This window comes from Etheostoma cragini, chromosome 23 (genome assembly GCF_013103735.1).
Source record: "Etheostoma cragini isolate CJK2018 chromosome 23, CSU_Ecrag_1.0, whole genome shotgun sequence".
In the NCBI taxonomy this organism is placed as follows: Eukaryota; Metazoa; Chordata; class Actinopteri; order Perciformes; family Percidae; genus Etheostoma; species Etheostoma cragini.
The window spans coordinates 10,385,512-10,400,819 of NC_048429.1; the positions used below are offsets into that span (position 1 = coordinate 10,385,512).

Genomic DNA, 15,308 nt, shown 5'->3' on the forward strand with positions numbered 1-15,308 from the left:
ATGATCGAGTGTGCAGAGCTTGTCCAAATAAATAAAAACAAACTTCCCTAGGTCTATCAAGTTTGTATTTTGTCCTCTGTTTTGTATGCAGCTGGTTTTTCTTGGCTGGTTTTCTGCAACTTTTCATATCTTATAATTAATTATGCAGTGTCATATCTTCTTTTAGAACAAACTCTTGCTTCTAGTTCCGCCCGATTGTCAGGAGTTTCCTGACATGAAGTGCTCTTTAACAAAAATGTCATTGTGATTGGCTGAAGTGAGAGATGAGGACAGGGGACCCCTGTCCTCATCTCTCATTCAGATCTCCAACATAGGAAAGGGCTGGTGGGGGGGGGGCAGACAGATCTCCTGCGTGAGAATTTCCTGAGATGGATGAGGCCGACTTAGGAGGAAGCAACAGTCAATATTTAACCATGAAAACTTCAAGAAAAATGAGGAGTTTAATTTTTTGGGGGTTAGAAATCATTAGTTCCTTTTAAATGATTCAACACCTCTAAATCAGGGTGCAGGTCGTCATGCTGTAAATATATTGGCAAACAAAGACGTTTTTCCTGAGCTTTGTGCTATTAACAATTTTCAAAAACAAAGGCTTTTATTAATTAGCATATATGATCAAACCCTTTACATACTCTGATTAAGCTCAGTCGATGAATTTTGGTAATGGAGCAGCTGGCTCACCACATGATCTAATCCGCAGCTGTAGCAGAAATGAATGTGACATTATTAGAGCAAATTACATTGAGATGCATCAGACTCCATGACCCTAGGAGTCATTTAATGACAGAGAGAGCGGGAGTGTTCAGCCATTTGCGATATAAATAGTCGTTGTAACGAGCAGTGATATTAGTGACTGGGATCCAAATAACCACAAATATTTCCAAATAAAATGAATTACATTTGAAGGATTTGTCTTTTAAATGATTGTGCCTGCCTCAAAAGGAAGATGTTTGAAATTGACTCTGGGATTATTTCTCCTTCACAAATTTCTTATAAGGTAGTGTCTGGATTGTGGAACAAACATTTTTAGAAAGAATAAGACAGACTGAAAGAAAGACAAAGAGAAAGAGTGTGTCCAAAGAGGGGACTTGTCATCTGGCTCTCAGGAATCCTGCAGCCAAGTTGGGGGGGCTGGGGGGAGGGCTTGATGTCATTCTGGTGGAGGAAGGGGGTCCAGAGGTGGGGTGTTGACTCTGAAGTGTGTGTGTGTTTGTTTGTGTGTGTGTGTGTGTGTGTGTGTGTGTGTGTGTGTGTGTGTGTGTGTGTGTGTTATTGAAGTGTCGTGGCAGGCGATTTGCTCTGTAGGGGAGGAATGAGGGAGGGGCTGACAAGACTTGGCTGCCCCAAAAGCAGACACACACACAGACACACACACACACACACATTCATTCACTCCCACACCCTCACAGGGATCAGAGACACTCCAGATAGTGACGTCACCCCTCTGCCCTCTTCTTTTGCTCATTGGACCTCGAAATTTTGGATCTCTTAATGAGCTGCTCCCCATCTGCGAAGTGAGTGAGAGTTGCATCTCTTCAGACTCCCAGCTGACGTTGACTTTCAAAAAGCCTGAGCCGTTGGGGGAATACTTCCTGGCTGAGTGGGATCTGGATCTGATTAGAGCGTGGATCCGTTAAGCTTGATGCTGCAGACATGTAGCCAGAGCTGGAGCAACTGTGTGACCGGGGGGGATTGTCGAAGTGAATGAAAGCTTTATGTGAAGATGGAAAGAGAGATGCTTTCCCGGGAGGTAAGAGGAAAATAGATGAGCTGAAACTTGCAAATTTAGAAGGACTTTGTTGAATGAAGAGCACTTTTGCAGCCCTTCTGTGGAAAGTGTTTACACTTACACATTAGTTCCACCATTACTTAGTTTTGTTGATGAGGAGGCATGCATTGGATTGTGGGAGATTTCTTTGGTTTAGAGCAATGCCACAAGTGTTGAAAGCTTAAGCTTTGCACAATAATAAAGTGCTGTGTGTGAGAGGTGATTCTGCATATGTGTATCACTCTGTGACATAGTACTTGGGTGAATGTACAGTGTGTAGGCAGGCCTTTTGTGTCTGTGCAGGTGGTCTCAATCCAGCTGTGTTAAGTCTCTTGCGCAACCCCTGACACCCATTTGGCCTTAAAATAACACTACTCACCAGTCAAAGAGCGATGACCTCAGCCTTTGAACCACACAATTTAATGGTTTTCCTAAAGTAAATCCCATGACGTTTAGAAAAATAGACTTTTCTTTCACTGTTTAGTTTAAGCAAGTGCTCAACAACTTCAAATCTGTCATTTGAATTCACTTCAGGTAACTTCAGCTCTGACTAATCGACCACTTTGATATTTTTCAGGCTCACAGAGAGAATATGAAACACTTTGGCACTGTGACAAAAGTCAAACTTCTCAGTAAATTAGGATGTATTCCTTTAGTTCGCCCAGAGTTGTGTTCATTTGAAAGAAACACCTCTTTGACAAACTAATTGCTGGGTGAAGGAGAGCCCCTTTTAAAAGTGTCAGTTAACCGTTACCAAGCTACATCTGGCCTGTGTTTGCACAGACCCAATGTTGTGACTCTTTAAATGCCTTTTTCAAAGAGTTTCCCTTTTTAACCCCTTTAACCTCCTCCTGTCACGTCTCCACCGTGGCCCGGGGTTTGGAGGAGGAATGGTTGGACATTTTGTTTTTGTTTTCGACAAAGACAGCCATTGTGTTAATGCCAATGGGTGGCATGGTGTAATGTGAGTTGCTGTGTATGTTGGCTCAGGAATCTGCAGTCACCTTTTTCCCCTGTAAGTTGTGGGATGAGAAGCAGGATAACTGAAAAGCACAGGAGGACAGACAGAATTTGTGAGCCTTGTGATACCAAAATACCAATTTAGAGCTTAAAATGATCAGTCCAGTAATGGATCACTTGACTGATTATAATTTTTGTCATTTCTCAAGCAAAATACCAAACATTCTCTGGGTTTAGCTTCTCAAAAGGGTGGACTATTTATGATTTTATATCTAATAGTAAACTGAATATTTTTAGTTTTTGGACAACTAGTTAGACAAAACAAGTAATTGGAAGATGTCACCTTGGGCTCTTTCTTTTTTGTTTTGGACATATCGATAATACAAAATAATCGAATACCAAATGTTTCAATAAACTATTGACAAATTTAACTTTTTTCTTAATGCATAATTGTGACATTCCTTCCCAAACATGTTAAATGGGATCATGCAATATCATGCTAATGTGAACACAATACAATCCCTCTGGTCATAACCAGTGTGTATGACGCTGATATTGTTTAAGTCTGTGGTGATGCTGGGTGGCCATCTGGTTTTGGGTGTCACAACACGTGCAACAGCCCACGTGTGTCCATTAACAAATGTCATGTCTACATTTTTGCGGTAAACCAAACCACCCATGTTGTCACCCCAAAAAAAAAAAACTGAAGCATTAACGGCCCTTTATTCTGAGCTCCACAAATATTTCTCCCAAACAACCATCGTACCACTGAGATAGTGGCTCAAATAAATTCACCTAATCTCTGAACTTTGTGGTCTGAATTAGGTTAGGCCAGATAAAGCGGAACAGGTCAAGAAAAGCTTCTGGGTGATAACATTATCTACCATCCTATCCTCCTATTTTCCTACCATAAAACCTGATAGATTAGTCACTAAAGAACAAAGCAACAGTCAAATACCCTTTTGTTCTGTGATAAGATCTTTGGTTTACCTTGTAACAGTATTTCTAATCTGCACATTTAGAGTTTTGAGGCCCTGGGATTCATTCAACTGTATGCTAATTGAGGAAATGCTAATATTTTCATAGCCTTGGTACTTTTGACTACACGGTGAGGAGTGGGAGGCCTTGAGGCTAAGCTGAGAAGACAGAGGTGATTTGTCTGAGGATGGGGCTGCACAACAACAGAGTTTGCATTGTTAGTTAGGTTGGAGCTGACCTGTGACCTTTGGAGGGGGGGGCACAAGTAAGATAATCATTATTTAGCAGATCAATATACTATCAAACATTTTTAAAGAAAAAAAAGGAATGGGGAGCACAAAGTACAGTGAACTTTGACACCAATTTATGACTATAAGAGGTTGATAAAACAGGGCACAACATTTGTTACGTTTATCATAATTTTTCCAATTGCTAATTCTGTCTTGAAAGTGGGATTTGGGCTAAAAGTGTAAAGGTTATTGCTCTATTCTTATATTGAGCTTAAAATCAGGATTCAGTTGAGAATTAACAAAAAAAAATATAATTATTTACTTACTTAAAAAATGTATCAAGCCTAAAATTCTGCCACTATTGGCACTCAAATACTTTTCGTACAGTCCCTAAGTATTACCTAGCACAGGCTTTGGTCTGAATAAAATGAATTGCTCTACAAAGTTAACAGACATTTTGTCTGATCAATAGAAGCCATCAAGGCTCTAATGTGCCTTATAGTGCTGCTGTTGTGTAGAAGATCAAACCTACATTAAGTTTAAAGTGCCTGTGTGAAGTATGCTGTTTTTACCCAAACAAGTTCTATTCAGGTACATATTTGCATGTCAAAGAGGCAGAGCAGGGCGAATCACAAGTGGCTTTTTCGACGCTTTGAGACCAAAGTGCTGTTATCAGGATGAGGGGGCCGTGAAGAACATGGCTGCTGAGATAAGAGGGCTACTACTGAAGGCTGGAGACACAATGACAAGATTGATTAATCCATATTCATGTCCCCATTCAGTCTAACTGTTATCAGCTTGTAAAGAGGAAGAAAAAAAGCTGTTGAAAGCACGCTGCAGCAGTCTGAGGTGACACATGCAGATAGTTTTACAGGTTGATCATTTGTCTTTTGGGAGATTTATATCTGATTTGTTGCCACTTCATTTGTTGTTGTTTTTTTCCTAGGCATTGTTGTAAATCACTGCCCCAGCAACACAGTAGGCTTTTTACATGTGTTTCACAGCCATCAGTAATTCGTAGCACAGTGGATAAAAGCAACAGATGTTTGGTGGTATAACAGCTAAAATTCCAGTTGCATCACTACTGTTGTATTTTCATGCAATGTGACTACGGTGAGGCTGTGTGTTTGGTTGTTGAATAAGTGCAGCATACTGAAAAAAGCCTGCAATGATTTTCCATTATATAACATCCTAAATTTGTCCAAAGTTCTCTTTGAAGGTGGACAAGTATTAGTGCTATTTTGAGCACTTTATCAAGCATGATTCTGGAATGGATAAACAAAGGAAGTATGGCTACACTAATGGGATGGAAAAATAACATATTAGTTATTCTTTAGCGTGACTCAAGAGGTTGAAATTTGAAAGGATGGTGTGATCAACTCTGTCCTTTCTTCTTTGCACTGAGAAACAGAGATTAAAACTAATTGACTGATTGCAGGCATATGCAAAATGCAGAAGAATTTACAATAAGTGCAAAACGTCCTAGCTCAGCAGTATCCCAGCCAATCAGTGACAAGAAGTGGCACGTTAAAAGCCAGAGCTTTGGGTATAATACAGAGAAGGGATAGAAAAAGAAGTCAAAAAATGTTTTCTAAATGTGATTCTTAAATTCTCTCTTTTTATCCATAGCGCCTGTGTGTGATGAACCTGGAGCGCAGCGAAAGAGGGGAGCGCCCTTCTCCCTGTGGCCCAGAAATGGAGCCTCATACTGGGGGAAAGATGGGGAAGATATCTGTGGGCTTCCAGAGGAGCTCCACTTCAGATGATGACTCTGGATGTGCGTTGGAGGAGTATGCGTGGGTGCCACCGGGACTCAGGCCAGAGCAGGTAGGACCCTGTTCCAGTTTTGCTCCAAAATTACTTAATAGGACACCCACTCACTATCCTAGTACGCCCTATCCATTTGTATAAGTAGAAAAGCCAAATGTCAGGTTGTGCAGACACCACAAATCTAAATCCAACCACAAAGACCTTGTATTGAAAAGTGGAGTTTTCCTTCAGTGAATGAGAGGATAAACCTGCATGCATACAGCATGGGGTTTTAGTCAAAATCAGGTTATGTGTGCAGACAGTCGGTACTCTATGCCATCCTGGCAGATTAGTAGTGCTGCATGCGGAAGCTCAACATCTGTCTGTGGATTTTTTCCACATTCATTAGTGTGTATCCAAGATAGACGTGTTCAGCACGTCTCAGACAAAAACTTTGCTGTGTCCAATATATTCCCCCTTTTTTGTGGAAATGCACAACAACAATTTTTTTTTTTACGTTTCCTTTCCCATGTCAGCGGGAATTATCCAAGGCAAACTTTAACATTCCCAGGCCCTTGCTATCTCTCGTGCGTGGAAAGATTTCACAGTCAGACGCCGGTGACTGGATTGAGATTGACATGCTTACCCCAGAGTGTCACAGAATAAGAACACACATAGCAGCAGTCATTCTCCACTGATATCCAGCTTCCCTCTCCTCCAACATGTCTCACTCATCTATGTGGTCTAATGGAAAGAAAATGCTGTTTTAAAAGGTTACACCATGAGCGTCTTGAGAGAAGCCTGACAAGATGTCAATTCTTTCTGTCTCCTAAAGTCCATTCATCCATCTTTATCTGCAGGTCCAGATGTATTTCTCCTGTCTGCCAGAAGAAAAAGTGCCGTACGTCAACAGCCCCGGAGAGAAGCTCAGGATCCGACAGCTCCTCTACCAGCTGCCGCCGCATGACAATGAGGTAGAGATCATGAGCAAGAGAGACAATGATAGGGTGTGTGATTCATCAAACATCCATGAGAGGAAGAAGTCAAGTTCATTTTATGATCTAGAACAAAGCTAAACTCAGGACTGAGTATCAAGCCTCAATACATTTTTTAGTACAGCCTAAAGTCGGTAGCACACCCCTTTTCCTCACTTCTACCTAAACTTACTTTTTCTTTTCATTGGTTACAGTTCAACTGACATCTCAGTTGCTTTCATGTCTCCTCTTTAGATGACAGCTGCTTTCATTTCTTATTCTTTAGCTTACTCTCCAACTACATACAGCAGAAACATGAAACTAGAAAAGGCTAAGTTTTTCAAGCATATTCTGAATGTTTCTGTGCTTGCTGCTGACATTTTGCAGAAACTTTGAAAATACTAGAACTACTGGTAACAGTTGAAATTGTGAAGTGGCAATCTAAATAATGAAATTATCTACTGAAGTAGGTATTAAAATGATAAAGAAGTTAAAGGTTTCAGTTTGAGTGCAAACACTGCATGATGTTGAAGTATCAGTTGAAACGAAAACACTCAAAGGTGTTAAAATGTCAGTTGAAATGAAGGTGATAAATAAAGCTGGAAGTACCAGTTCAAGTGTATACACTGAGAGACGGTTTCATATAAAGTTTTGGTGGAAGTCTAAGCACTGGCTAAAGAGCTTGAGTGAATATTTTTGATCAAGAGGGGGAAGCTCTGGGAATCTGTTTTTAAAGGCTTTCACTAATTACACTTCAACTGATTTCACATTCTTTTGGCTCTTACAATTCAACGGGCACTTGAACTGCCACACCCATAAAACAGCTCACGTGCAAAAAAAGATTACATTTAAAGACATTTTAATTTGTTTACAGTCTTTGCAATCGAGCACAGTCACTTACACAGATTTATTATTTACATATTTCTTGGAAATGCGACTATTATTTTTGGTTAAAGTTCTTTTAAAACTGCTTGTATTTAAACAACATTGAAGAAGCTTGGATTTTTTTGTGAAATTTAAAATCATGTCCTAATACCGTGGTAAACAAAAAGGATCATTTTGGTGTCAAATACGCAATAAGAAATGTCAACCTATAGCTAGCCCAAACTAAACTATAAAGCCAGCAGCTGAGTAAAGCCTTAACAATATTATTAGCCTTTTCTTGTTAAACTAAAGCAATGGCTACATTCCTTCTTGTGACAGTAAAACACATGCCAGCCTCGTTCTGTACAATAGCTTTGTGGTGTGTAAACCAGCACTCCTTTTCACGTCCGTGTTAATAGAGTTTACATTAGGACATTTGGTAGTAGGGTCATCGCCAGAGGGGAGGGGGGGGGGGGGGGGGGGGGGGGGGACGGGAATGTCTGATGGCGGTGGCCTTTATATACACACACATTGAACATACACAATAGACAACAAACACACACGCAGTTTGACTGTTATGATGTTTGTCAGCAGACTCTGTGTTTAAGGGGGCAAACTGCTGGATTCCTTGCGTAACTGGTTCGAAGGGATAAGCACTCAGTTTGTGTTGTGTGTGCAAAAAGGAAAGACAGTGTGTGTTTGTGTGTGAGCTCATACACCGGCATCTTTTTACTGTTGTTTAGAGAACAACCAAGCTGGTTGTTAGGATGGACTTGTTCTTTTATCTGGGCCTTCATCACCATCTCTAAACACAGAGGAAGGGTTTGTGTATTACTCACGCCATCCTTTCAACACAGCCTTGAGGGGCATTAGCTTCAATTAAACCCTTTTTTACAGCCATATATGGCTTTATGTACTCTCCTAAAGTTGCAAGCAAAGATTAAAGCTGAATCATCCACAATAATCGGTGGGAGTGCTAAAACCTTTTCTGTGCTTTTACTTTGTCAACGCCACTTATTTTTCTCTTTCTTCACCAGGTGCGTTACTGCCACTCTCTGACGGAGGAGGAAAAGAGGGAGATCCAGATGTTTAGTGCCCAGAGAAAGAGGGAGGCACTGGGGAGAGGGACACCCAAGATCCTGCCCCGAGCTCTGCACCATACCCGCTGTGAAAATGTAGGTGCTACATGTGGATACCCATGAGCACACACACACACACACACACACACACACACACCAATGCATATGCGGACATGTAGACTACTTGCGTCATTAAGTGCTCATGAAGCCATACGGTAAGCTAGCAGTTTGGAGGAAACCAACTTGTGGGTCTTAAAGTTATTTATATCATGAGCAACTAACACACACCAGCCCAATGCATTGCAGCCCGAAGCCCAATCCTGATTGGCTAGTGCGATGGTTTTAATCACTGACATAAAACTCCTCATTAGTGCGAGAGGGGAAGCGGGGAAATTGGGAGGCTCACGCTCAAGCCGAGCGGAGAAGCAAGTTCCTCACAAGGAATTTGGCAAATTTCCTGCCGCCCATCTATATCTCAGCATGACAGACTGCAAAAATGTACAGGTTAAGTCAGTAATTCTTGACTAGAATCTTTAAAACCCTACTTTTTCCAGTCACAGTATTCATAGTATTCATAGTCACAGTATGTGGCACATTATTCCACATCTACTGGTATAATTACATGCAGCTGAGCTCAGTTTTAAGACTTTTTCTGCAAAGGAGTGGGCAAGTTTCTGCATTTATGTCTGAAAACTCTCGAACAATGTGGATTTACTTAAGTTGTAGACTTAAGTAACATGTATCATCAAAGCAAAGTACCCTTTTTAACCTTTGCGTGGAAGGTCGAAGGTTTTCAGAAATGCAAGCTATTTTTCCAGGGAACCTTGACTTTCAGGAACCTAGAGACATATGTCTTGAGACACGCTGGTTGTCATAGCAAGCTATGAACAAATGCAACACTGTAAGCACTGCTGAAACCTGACCTCTGTTTACTACTTTTGATTTGGTGATTTAAACATAACATCCAGTGCCTTTCAAGCTGTCCTAATCTTATTTCTGGAAAATTTCCTTTTGATGCAACCAATAAAATATTAGCGTAATGTGGTTTGAGCCCTGGTCAAAGAGTAAACCACATCCTCTGTCAGGCATTCAGGAAGAGCAAGCAAGCCATGTTAATTCCCCCGGACAGGCAGATGAAGTCTGTCATAACCTAAACACAGATGCTACCACAGAGATGCAAGGTCACACACACACACACACACACACACACACACACACACACACACACACACACACACACACACACACACACACACACACACACACAGAAATGACACAGGAACACCAAAAGACACACATACTGTATTCTTAGACACACTGTACATTTATGTGTGTCCATATATGCTCTGAAAACACACAACCACCCTCTAAATCATCCTACACATAAGGGCATTCATACACTCCATTTTCCTGGTGGGGACACACAACACCCCCCGTTTCCAAGGCCCCTGTCTGTTCACCCTGGTAATAATGGTTAACAGCTGGCCATGCTATGCCATAGCTGCCTATGGGTGTCTCATTGCTGAGTTATATAAAGACTTGTGATTGCACGTTCAGACATGCTCTTACGATCTCTGTGGAGCCATACGATCTTTCGACTCAGAACCGTATTCTGTTTTAAGCTTATGGGACAAAAATGCTGTCCAATTCCTCAGCAACACCCAATTGATAACTTGTACTGTGAAGTGAAACAGCCACCGACTGAAACAGATACATTAAATCATTTGAGTGTTCCCTACAACCCTTGCTGGTAAAATAGTTTTGCTAGGAGGTTATCAGCGTTTTTGAGATGCATTGCTACCAAGTCAACCCATTCCCCTTTGAAATGTAGCATCTGAACCCATGTTAACACAGGATGTGTTCTACCCCCCATGTTCTATTCAGGAAGACACTGGGTGGGGTTGTCCCAGGTGCAGTCAGTCATTTTTTAAAACATGAAATTGCGATATCAATGTTATCAACTGTTGCTGTATTTGTGCTATGACTGCCATTAATGTAGGAGTCACTGATATGTTTTGAATGGATCATATTCCTTTTGGCACTTGCGGTATGATCACCTGTTATAGGGCTTTCTTTGTTTCAGCCTAGAAACATCAGCAAATATGTTACATATTTTGAATAGCTTCCATAATCTCTTTTGTTTACCTTGTATTCCTCATGTGTCACAGGCAGCGACTGTTTCACAAATTTCCAAATGTCATTTCTGTTTGTGATCGTCTCCGTTTAACCTCTCAATTTTATTCTCAAGGTAGTACACTTATCCCAAGATATTTATTATCAATGCATATTAAGCAAGGTCCAAGGCTTAATGAGTAACCCCGTTGCATTGTAAGCCAATTTGAAAAACTGCATCAACAAGGTGCCTGAAATATAAATCTCATGGATCATTTGTTGTTTGTGTTTGATTGTCAGTGTGGCGGAGGCATCAATGGAGGGGAGATGGCCATTTTCGCCTCCAGAGCAGGGCCGGGCCCCTGCTGGCACCCAGCGTGCTTTGTGTGCGCCACATGTCAAGAGCTGCTGGTGGATCTGATATATTTCTACCAAAATGACCAGATTCTCTGTGGACGACACCATGCTGAGCTAATAAAACCAAGATGCTCTTCTTGTGACGAGGTAAGACGCAGTAATAGTAGCACTACCCACTTAATCTTTTACTATGAACCATGGCAATGTCAGTGCCAAGTCTACAAAACTAACAAGTGTGTTTCCTTTTAGATCATCTTTGCCGATGAGTGCACTGAAGCAGAGGGTCGTCACTGGCACATGAAGCACTTTGGCTGTTTTGAGTGTGGGACGATGCTAGGGGGGCAGCGCTACATCATGAAAGATGGCCGGCCCTACTGTACTGGCTGCTTTGAGTCACTGTATGCAGAGTACTGTGAGGCCTGTGGTGAAAACATTGGTAAGTTATAGTCGTGAGGTGCTTGCTTATTTGTTTCTCTTGGGATCAAAAGATATAGAAGAATGTTGAACACCTGATCCTGCTGATGTTTTTCCTTGACTTTTTGTGTGGAAGTACTATAACTAATCACATTTATTTGATTTTTCTCTTCATCCTACAATCCTTTAGGTGTTGACCATGCCCAGATGACCTATGAAGGTGTACACTGGCATGCCTCAGACCAGTGCTTCTGTTGTGCCCAGTGTAAGACATCCTTGCTGGGCTGTCCCTTCCTGCCAAAGCAGGGTCGCATTTATTGCTCAAAGGCCTGCAGTCAGGGGGAAGATATTCATGCTTCCGACTCATCTGATTCTGCTTTCCAGTCTGCCCGCTCACGTGAATCTCGACGCAGTGTGCGCATGGGGAAGAGCAGCAAGCCTGCCGAACAGTGGAGACAGTCCCAGCTGTTTAACCCCCCTGCTGCCGTCCCCTCGCTTGAGTACAAGTTTGAAGATGGTGAGGGTGAAGGAGATAGAGATTCCAACATAGGTATCGTAGGGCGCAAGCTGGCCCGTCTCGGCCTGGAAGAAGAAAGGTTCTGGAGGGAGCGGGAGGAGCTGGATGCTGGTGGAGAGGAGGATCCAGAGGAGTGGGCCCAGCATGAGGACTATATGACTCAGCTCCTTCTCAAGTTTGGTGACCGTGGGATGTTACACCAACTTCAGCAGCCATCCCTAAAATCTCCCAGCCCCAGCGGTGACAGAAACAGGCTAATAAATGTCTCTGACCCTTGGCTTAAGCCTGATACTACATCTTTAGGGGTTACCGCCTGCTCTCCCACCCCGGCTAGTCCCACCCAGAGCCAGACTTCCAATCAATCCCGAGCCAACAGTCTCAGCCCTGGATTGATGAGCAAGAAGCACCTGCCTGAAATGTACTGGGCCCAGTCCCAGGACGGGATGGGAGACTCAGCCTATGGGAGTCATCCAGGTCCTGCCAGTGCCAGAAAGATCCAAGAGCTGGAGTTGGACCAGGATCAGGACCAATCTGGGACAGGAGGACGGGCATTCTGGCCAGACAACAGGCAGTGGTATGAAGACTCCCTTGAGTGCATCGCTGATGAGCTGAGGAAAGCCGATCAGGGTGCTGGAGACTCCATGGACTCCCTGGCGCTCTCAAACATCACTGGTAAGGAGATTACGGCTTGCTTCATTTGAAAAATGTGCTTTCATTTGAACCCTTGTGTTGTCTTCTCGTCAAAAATTGAAAATCAACACTTTTGCTGATGCTTTTTATCGATGTTTTTAACTTTTCCTTACGTTTTTGTCCTTTTTTTCAACACTTTTGATGCTTTTTCCATGTTCAACACTATGTATTAACTAGTTTTATAGTTATTTGGGGAATTTATGGTGACAGAACCTCATTTATAAGAAAGTATACTTAATGTTTGAGTTAGAAAAGCCGAAATTAGGAATTATTTAGACTATAGGAATTTATGTTGATGGATAATTGCAGACTGGAATATGTCAACTGTTACTCAATACTATTTGGAAACCACTTCAAATATTTTTTAAATGCTATAAAATGGAATAAGACACCCCAAAAATTTATTAAAGTAGAGATTTGTACTTGCCAAAGAGCGTCGTGTGGAATCAATCATGTTATTTTGGGTAGTTACCCCAATTGGGTAATTATTTTTTAAATGCTATAAAATGGAATAAGACACCCCAAAAATTTATTAAAGTAGAGATTTGTACTTGCCAAAGAGCGTCGTGTGGAATCAATCATGTTATTTTGGGTAGTTCAAAAGACCATTGAAATAGGAAAATGGGTCAATTTGACCCAAGGACAACATGAGGGTTAAATCAAACAGTTGTTTAAAATGTCTCTCCTGCTTGCTCTTTGTAGGTGCATCAGTGGATGGAGATGGTAGAGATAGACCTACAGTCTACAACCTTGCCATGCAGGATCACACATTGGCAGATGACTGCGAGAACATGAGCAACATGGGAACCTTTAATTCATCTCATCTGCACCACAGTGCCAACTCTCTCAACCTTAACACGGAGAAGGGAGACGTGGAAGAGATAGCAATGGCAATGAGGGGAGGCACACCAGGAGGACTTCTCGCATTGTCCCCACATTCGGAAGGCCTCCCTCCCTCATTTGGCCATGCCCCGGCTCTGAGGAGGAGCAGGTCCCAGTCCAGGCCTCCTCAGATGGTCAAGTTCTCAGAAGACACTGTGGACAATGGATATAATGATGGGTTTGATGTCAAGATTAGAAAGCATCCAATGAGTGAGAAGCCACAGCGCAGGGCCTACTGCACAGATGAGATGAGCCGAGAAAGAAGCCGCCCAGTGAGCCACCATGGGCCCAGGCAGCACCACCACCGGCACAACAGGAGCCGCAGAACCCGCTCAGACAACAACCTTCACATGGTGCCTTTGGAGAAGACACAGAGGCCGTATGAACCCCAGCACCAGGGTCGGGTAAACCCTCCTTGTGGTGCAATGCTCCTACAGCACCCTGCACACAGGCTGCCCTTGGCCTACTCCCAAACCCGATCTGACTATTTGCTTCAGGGCTCAGCTCAAGGAGACCCACAAGTTGAGCAATTCATGGGTCTCTACAGAGATGAGGATGACTGTTGCTCTACTTGCTCTTCCTCATCATCGGACTCTGAGGAGGAGGGCTATTTCCTGGGCCAGCCAATCCCTCAGCCTCGAGCAGCTGGACGCTACTACGCTGAGGACTACCCTACAAGGGTTACAGCCCTCCCTTCCCAGAGCCATGGCTCACAGACTGGTCGCAGAAGGAGCCACCGCTCCAAAAATTGTATTATCTCTTAACAGCTCAGAGTGCATTTACATCATAGCCTGCACTACACCAAGCAATAAAGTCAGATTTTCTGATCATAATATGTTTTTTGCAGATCAAATCTCGATTTAGGCAGTTTAAAGCAACCCATGTGCACAGATTGCATTTTATTCCCTAACAGAAGGTGCAGTGCCAAATATCAAGATGCATATCACGTTTAGGTCCAAATCTACTGAAAGATGAATCAATACAAAACCGCTAAGATAGATCTGTGTAACATATAATCAAAAAATCTGTTATTTTTGTATGTGCAAACTTGTCCTATATGCTGGGTCTCATTTAGCACAAACATGATGCATGTACTGGTGAATTTGGAAGCCTTTCTTTAGAGAAAGCAGACCAGAAGTATGCAGAGTTGGCAGAGTGGCAACATAAAATTCTCTTTATTTCAGATTCTCTTTTTTTTTAATGTTTAATATTCAGTTAAAGTTTTGCGGCGATATCTTTGTGTTCATTAAAATGGCAACACTTTGTATACAGAGATTGATAACGTAGAAAATAGAACTTAAACAAATAATTATTTAATTCATAATAGTACAAAATGATAATGTATATACTAAGTTAAGATTTTAATACTGGTATTTTTTTATCCGTTGTTTAAAGGTGTTTCTTTTGAAGTGTATGATATATTAAAAAAAAGGTTATAATAGTAAACAAACAGACCTCATTAATATTTTATGAGAAACAAAGAAGGTGCCACTTCCCAAACTGTGTTCTTCACAGTAAAGTGCCATGTTACTCCGTAACAATGTCTATTATAACATATACTCTACAATGCTCACTATTGGTGTACACAATATTAAAAGAATGGCAGTTACACTTGCATTTTCCATATTCCGCTGAACTGTTCACTACCCCTTGCTCTGACATAACCAGAAAAATGCTTTGTTATGTAAAGATGCTTGTAATAAATACTTTTTCTCTTTTCAAAGCTTCAGGAATGAT

General features: G+C 41.9%; 1 protein-coding gene across 3 annotated transcripts in view; it reads left to right on the forward strand.

Moving 5' to 3' along the window:
* The window catches only part of prickle1b (prickle homolog 1b), a 29,289-nt gene extending 13,989 nt beyond the window's left edge, over positions 1-15,300 (forward strand). The window contains exons 1-9 of one of the 3 annotated variants that reach the window (XR_004655375.1): positions 1,373-1,747; positions 5,563-5,760; positions 6,543-6,656; positions 8,558-8,695; positions 11,012-11,215; positions 11,318-11,504; positions 11,673-12,671; positions 13,392-14,812; positions 14,844-15,300. Coding sequence is in view for 2 of the 3 variants with exons in the window: in XM_034862915.1 (XP_034718806.1) it covers positions 1,721-1,747; positions 5,563-5,760; positions 6,543-6,656; positions 8,558-8,695; positions 11,012-11,215; positions 11,318-11,504; positions 11,673-12,671; positions 13,392-14,335 (2,811 nt within the window). In the remaining variant the exon portion in view is untranslated. Of the gene's footprint in view, positions 1-1,372; positions 1,748-5,562; positions 5,761-6,542; positions 6,657-8,557; positions 8,696-11,011; positions 11,216-11,317; positions 11,505-11,672; positions 12,672-13,391 lie in introns of those variants that run through there. The other 2 variants (XM_034862915.1, XM_034862916.1) reach the window with 2 other exon arrangements.
* Positions 15,301-15,308: the final 8 nt, after the last annotated feature.